Genomic DNA, 7,277 nt, shown 5'->3' with positions numbered 1-7,277 from the left:
GTTTTGTTACTGGTGATGTGTTGCAGCATCTTGAGATTGGGGGCACACATCCAGGATACTGTAAATGTGTCATTGCCAAAATCTGTAAATATCGTTCGTGTTTGTTGGCTCTTCCTCTGTCCATAACATTACATCATCCCTGGACAAAACCCGTGATAATGAAAACAGTTCCAATCCATGTAATCCGTCTTTTGTCTTAAAGAGTAGTATAAAAAGTGAAATCAACCCACATGTTATGCACTCTAAACAGCTTGTTTGCTTTTCCAATACCTGTTGTTTGCAAGTTTTAACAAAAGTGCTAAAAGCAAGTTTTTTTTAAGCAAAGCTAGATCAATAGGAGTTCAGATCTTTTTGAACTGACAAAGTTATGAATTCAACTATCATCTTCTTTAATTTCATAATTCAAGAACATTCTGTGGCACCAAAACAGCAATACAGCATTTTCATGAGTGTAGATTAGAAAAACAAAAAATACATTTGTTTGATCCTAACTGGTAACAGAGGAAGAAGGAATTCAGTATTGTATTTCCATCAGTCCATTTCAGCTTCTTCCTGTTTTATAGTAAATTCATGACCTTTTAACTGGGAATCAGTCGTGTTGCTCAATAGTGGAAAAGTTCCATAGCTTCTCTGAAYTGTTTTTCAATTTTATCTTTGTGCAATTCTTATATGTTGTTTTGAGTTAYGCAGAAGCGCTGAGGTTGCTACAGTAATCACTGGTCTGTAATTTACAAAGTCCTCCAAACCCGCTTGTAGCTTTTTCAGGTCTTCAGCTTCCCTGTAATGTTCTTTGTTGTCTAAATTGCATGTGATATTTTGATTAAAATCCTTTGTGTGCTCAGTATGAATTTCGAMATATTCATGGTAGTTAGCTATAAATACACCAGAAGACATCATTTTCTTTAGAATTCTTCTGCTTGCTATTAGCAAGCAGTATTGCCAGTCCTTCTTCCTCATTTTGATTACTCAAGGGGAAGATTAAGGTGTTTGTTATGGCAATGCTGGGTGGTAGCTTCTTTCTCAATTATGTTTCAGWGGCAAGTCAAACTTTGAGGCCAAGCAAATTTCTGAATATGTGAAAAGGTATGATTACTGTGCTTGAGGAGAATCTCACCCTTTTAATTTTCATTACCTGAGAAAGTTCCAGAAACCACTTTTTCTGGATGGCATTTTTAACAACTTTAGGTGTTATAATTGATGATTTTCCTTTTAGACATGATGCAGGAAACACATTTCAACATATATAAATATTATTGGTATTACAAKTATATTACAGCTACTGCTTTTTGACTTTCTACATTCATTTGGTCATATTTTTGATTTTCATTAGCATTTTCCTTTCTTTTTTTCTTTAGTAGAGTAGTAGGTTAAGAGCTTAAAACTGTATAATACTGCTCATTCATTCCTGTAGAGGGGATGTAAGTCGTGAAGTTTAAGACAAATGGTCAGAGAATTGAGGTGTCTGGATCCTGGCAGGATCATAATGTTGACAGCAATAGGAGAAAGCATATTAACACCTTTTAAGTGTTAGTGGTGGAGGAGGTCAAGCTATCTGTAATAGCAGCAAGACATAWGGGCTGAGCATCACAGCACTCAGAGATTGCATGAAAGAGCAGAGCAGGCAGAATGTTTCAATCATTTACTTATGTTACAAGTTATGTTGTAATGGTATCAATTTTATTAATGTATGAGTACATCAGAACTTAGTAAGTTCAAGACCTGACATTCTATATATTCTTCTTACTGTCTGCATTTGTTCTTTATCATTTTGGAAGTGCCACTTGCAAAGACTGMTTTTGAATAAAGCTGATCATTGGGACTCTTTGGAACACCTGGAACAGAAAGTAGATTGATCTTAGTATCTGCACTGTAATAAAATAAATTAAAACATGGTTACATAGTGGATTCAGTACTGTGAAGGCTYAAGTCTATTTCAAGGCTGAAAAATAAAATCATGTCAATGGGGATGCTACCAAGTTTAAGYTACTAATGAATCAGTATGTCTTACACATACACACCAATTGTACACCAAGGCCAGTGCAGTTCTCCTCTTTAAGATAAAGCTGCAGAAAGGAGATGGATTTCAGAAGACAATAAAGCCTAAGCTGCGGAGTTTGGGTGTAGACCTCAAGAAATTTGCTATTAAGGCTACCCACAGTTCATAAAACTTAATAAAACATTTGTAACTACCAGATCTTAAAATGCTTGGATGGTAAACAGAATATTTTTGAAAAGTACTCATTTTGGGAATGARTACAAGGAATATTAGATTTACTTTCAAATTCCTAACCTTATTATGGTCTCAAATGCTCAAATATCCAGAAATCAAACCTCAGTATCATTTTCTTATCTATCTGACTGTACTGAGATGTAATACAAAAACCTCTGTAGGGCGAGTGTCCAAAAYAGAAATCCTCCATCCCTTATACTACCATGTAGCTGAAGATTGTTTGTGCCAGTATGGGCTTGTAGGGTTCATCTCCCTTTGTGGAGTTTGCAGACAAAGTCATCTACCAATTATGTTTTCAGGAAAGAAACCGCAGAAGAGTTAGATTTTTCTAATGTAAATTTAATAGACTAAATAAATAGTTTCTACCGAAAGGAAGTTACAAAGTGTATTTTACATAGAAGTGACTTTTAGGCGGATTGTGAAAAATGTGTCAAATAGAATTTTTATGGAAATTACTAGCATCCTTAATAATAGAATCAGAAACTCAGATTCATATTATATGAAATTAAGTAACTTTGGACAAATTTTATATAGAACTCATCAAAACTTAAACCAAAGCTGGGAAATTGTGATTTTTACCCACTTTTGCTTTTTACCAGCCGAAGTCTTAAATCTTCCAGGCATAAACCAGTCCCTATAACGTTTGTTTCACATCGCTAATGTATTACAGCTACATACTGTTACCTACTTGCCAGATTACTTTTGTCATAATGAAAAAATCCTTGGAAGTGTTTTGTAAACAGTTAGAATCTTATTAGCATAATTTTGGTCACTTTAGGGTATTATCACAGAATCACAGAATGGTTGGAAGGGACCTCTGGAGATCATCTAGTCCAACCCCCCTGCTCAAGCAGGGTCACCTAGAGCACGTTGAACAGGGTTGTGTCCAGGCAGGCACCTGCGTCCAGGTGAATATCTCCAGAGARGGAGACTCCACAACCTTTCTGGGCAACCTGGGCCAGTGCTCCGTCACTCTCACAGGGAAGAAATTCCCCCTCACGTTCAGGCGGAACTTCCTGTGGTTCAGTTTATACCTGTTGCCTCTTGTCCTGAGAAGAGTCTGGCCCCATCCCCTTGACACCCTCSCTTAAGGTATTTCTGGACATTAATAAGATCCCCTCAATTAGGGAGACAAATGGTCAAATTTGTCCAAAACTTCTGAGTGAACTGCAGTTAASAAGCTGACAGAACTATCTGAAAACTGATGAACTTTTTACACTTTCTTTTAAACAGGGGCATTGCCTATCCGAAGCAGTGATACGAAGAAAGCTTCACCGAGGAAACCTTGGCCGGGGGGAATCTTCGTCCCAGATATGTTATGACTGTTATCTTCCACTGAAACCGTTGCAGAAGGTGAATAAATTACGACACTAGTCCCAAGTAGCTGATTGCAAAGGACGTTTTTCCTCAGCACAGTGAAGGGCCGTGCCGAGGAGGAAGCTGTGCAGGCGAGCGGCTTCTAGTTGTAGTAGAATAACGGGAAAACACAGAGTTGCTTCTCAGGCTTTCGTGGCGATTTTGTGGCCAGAAAGGGGCTGAGGTGTTGGTGGGCAGCACACGGTGGGGGGCACGGCGGGACCGGGCCACGGTGGCGGTGGGAAGCCCGGCTTGGCTCAGCTCTGCCCTGTGCTCCCGCAGGTGATGGCCGTGGCCGCCAGGCCGGGAGCCGCCCGGGAGGCCGCGGCGGTGGCGCGGAGCAGCTAGCGCCATGGAGGGCAGCGGCGCCATGGAGGGCAGCGGCGCGGCGGTGGTGGCGGAGGAGAGCGGGGCCGGGCACGGCGCCCCGCCGGCACCCCTCGCCTCCCCCTGCGGCCTCAGCTCCTCGCTGTGCTTCAGCGCTGCCGAGCGCGGGGCGCAGCAGCCGCCCGCCGGGGCCAACGCCGGCTGCGTGGTGGAGAGCCAGTGGGATGTCAACAGCGCGGCCGCCGAGGCGGAGGAGGAGGCAGGCGGCGGCGGCAGCGAGGCCGGGCCGGAGGCCGCGCCGGGCCCGCAGCGCCCGCTGGCTGAGGAGCCCGACCTGGTGATCGAGGTGTCGGGGCGGCGCATCCGGGCGCACAAGGCGGTGCTGGCGGCCAAGAGCGACTACTTCCGCGCGCGCGCCTCGCGCGACATCCTGCGCGTGAAGGGCGTGAGCTACGCGGCGCTGCGCCTCCTCATCGACTACGTGTACACGGCGCGCATGGGCGAGGTGCGCCACGACAACCTGGCCGAGGTGGTGAGCGGCGCCCGCGTGCTCCAGATGCCCTGCGCCCTGCACTGCGCCGCCGAGGCCATGCGCGCCCAGCTCCGCCTCGACAACTGCTACCAGCTCCTCTGCCTGGCCAAGAAGCAGCGGCTGGCGGAGCTGCGCGAGGCTGCCTACCGCTTCATGAGCGACCGCTACCTGGAGGTGCTGCGCGAGCCCGGCGTCTACGGCCGCCTCAGCGGCGCCGAGCGCGACCTCATCCTGCGGCGCCGCATGGAGGCCGGGCGGCGTTGCCTGCTGGTGGCCGAGGTGAGCGATGCCTTCGAGCGGCCGGGCGGCRGCAGCCGGCCGCAGAGCCGCGAGAGCAGCCGCCCGCAGAGCCCCTCCTCCGTGGCGTCGCTGGAGGAYGGCGGCGCCCTGGTGCACTGCTACCAGGAGGCCAGCCGCGAGTGGCGGGTGCTGACGCGCCTGCCCGAGGAGGCCAACGCCAAGGGCTGCGCCATGTGCGTCCTCCACAACTACCTCTTCCTGGCAGGGGGCATCGCGGCGGGGCCAGCGGGCGGCGAGCCTCGCGCCCGCCTCTCCGACAAGGTCTTCTGCTACAACCCCCTCACCGATACCTGGAGCCAAGTGCGCCCGCTGGGCCAGCCCCGCTCGCAGCTCAAGCTGCTGGCCCTGGACGGCTACCTGTATGCCGTGGGTGGCGAGTGCCTCTTCACCGTGGAGAGGTAYGATCCACGGGCAGACCGCTGGAGCCCCGTCGCGCCCCTGCCCAAGGGYGCCTTCGCCGTGGCCCACGAAGCCACCACCTGCAACGGGGAGATCTACGTGTCGGGGGGGTCCCTCTTCTACCGCCTGCTCAAGTATGACCCCAAGCGTGACGAATGGCAGGAGTGCCCCTACAACAGCAGCCGCCGCCGCTCTGCCGACATGGTGGCCTTCAAGAGCTTCATCTACCGCTTCGACGTGAGCAGCGGCCGTGGCGGGGAGCAAGCACCGGGTGGYGGGACTGGTGGTGGCATTGAGGTCTTCCGCTACAACACAGTGGCCAAGCGCTGGAGCCAGTGTGCCAGCCTGCGGCCCAGCAGCGGCCCCATCCAGCCCTTCCGCTGTGCTGCCTTGGGCAACACCATTTACTGTGTCAACCGGACCGGCACTCTCCGCTTCACCCTGGCCCAGGATGGCGAGGTAGAAGTGGATGGTGGGCTCAAGGGCACCTTTGATGAGGAGCTTCTCAAAGCCCCTTTAGATGCCAAGGGCATCCTCCTCCCATTCGTGCTCACTCTACCTGAGAAGCCGGACAAAGCTGGGGACCAGGAGGGCCCACTCCTGCTGTGAGGTGGCCAGCCTGGCTGGTACCTCCCAAGCGAGTGGTTGGATTGTGGCTGTGGGGGACCCATAAACTCCCTCCCGCAGAGGGGACCCTCTCTGGGATTTTAGCAGAGAGAAGGGTCTCCCCCCCCTTTTATCCTGTCTCCTCCCAYGATGTTGGTCTGGAGCCACTTGGTCATTGTAACTCATCTCGCATTTGCTGTGTGTGAAAAGCCAAGCAAATGAAAGGAAAAGCTGCTATAAAGGATCATCTCTGGATTATGTTTGTGCCAATTCCCAATCTTAGAGAACTTTTTTACACCTGGATTTGTAAAAATTCCTGACAGCAGTGTCATAACTGGATGTTACTGATAGCATTGGTCACGTGTATACGCATAGATGCAATCTGGGCGGGAGCATTTTCTGCCGTTTGTTTTCTCTCCTAGATGATACTGAGTGATTAAACACTGATGGCAATTTAGCTTAACTGAAATTGTTTTTATGTTAAGCCAACTGTTTCCTGTGTTAGAAAAGTATGGGTTTTTATGTTACGCCAACTGTTTCCTGTGTTAGAAAAGTATAGGAAGATCATCTGAATCACAGCCTTTCATTTTTGGTGCAATAGATTCTTTAAGGAAGACATGACACTGTGTGGTCCTAGGAATTTCAGCTACAATGAATGATTTAACAGATACCAGACTTAAAGTTTTAAGCACCACGAACGTGTGCCACATGTTCGTATTCAGAACACACACAAAAAAGGCAAGTTATCTTTTTAAAATGTGCTATGTTATAGCAGAAATGAAATGTTCGTATGTTCTTTATCTGAAAAAGGTGATGATTTCTGTATAAAAAGACAATATTTTATTATTTTTTTTATCAGAGGTTTTAAATTATAACAAAAATGAACTGAAGCTGTTCAGACTGTAACAGATTAACATGACACCATGTTTGCCACTAGAGTTGGGGAAAATATTTTGTAGTTTAACTGCTCTTTAATTAACTGCAGGTCAAGGAAATTAAACCAAATGTAAATTCTTTGAAATAGACTGCAGACAGCATAAATACTTCACTGTATGTTCATTATCCTGTGGCAAAAAACTTTTCCAACTTAGTGCAAGACCATCAGAGTACATTGGAAACAGGAATGTTCTATACATGTTGATTATACTGTACACTAGCATGATGTTGTTTCCCTATCTTTTGACTGAGAGGTTGCTTTATTTATTTTTCAATCTAATGATTGCTGTAATTAAAGTACTCATCAATTATCGTACATGCTGATGACATATGCTATCATTTGGATTTTGAAACCTTAGAGGATATTGTTCATGAAGCAGCATCCTAACAAGGTGARATGATACAAGGTTCTTCCTGCCTGTGGAAAGCTGGAGCATACTTTTTGTCAAGTTATTCAGACCTGGAAAAGTGTAAGATGTCCACAGAGACGTACTATATTAAAAAGGGCACTTGCATTTATTTTATATGTTTTATATATATTAAAAAAATAGAAAAGGTAAATGTTTTAGCTTTACAGTAAATCACAGAGAA

The 7,277-nt window shown here is 46.7% G+C and overlaps 1 protein-coding gene across 1 annotated transcript; it reads left to right on the top strand.

Moving 5' to 3' along the window:
* Positions 1 to 3,432: 3,432 nt before the first annotated feature.
* On the top strand, positions 3,433 to 7,004 carry KBTBD11 (kelch repeat and BTB domain containing 11). Its single transcript, XM_085303209.1, has 2 exons — positions 3,433 to 3,583; positions 3,869 to 7,004. Exon 2 carries the CDS (start codon positions 3,939 to 3,941, stop codon positions 5,751 to 5,753), a length of 1,815 nt encoding a protein of 604 aa, XP_085159335.1. The 5' UTR covers positions 3,433 to 3,583; positions 3,869 to 3,938; the 3' UTR covers positions 5,754 to 7,004.
* The last annotated feature ends 273 nt before the right edge of the window (positions 7,005 to 7,277 follow it).

This window comes from Rhea americana, unplaced genomic scaffold (genome assembly GCF_003343005.1).
Source record: "Rhea americana isolate MKP2758 unplaced genomic scaffold, rheAme1 scaffold_199, whole genome shotgun sequence".
NCBI classification, from domain to species: Eukaryota; Metazoa; Chordata; class Aves; order Rheiformes; family Rheidae; genus Rhea; species Rhea americana.
This window is presented reverse-complemented; position numbering and strand designations above follow the sequence as displayed.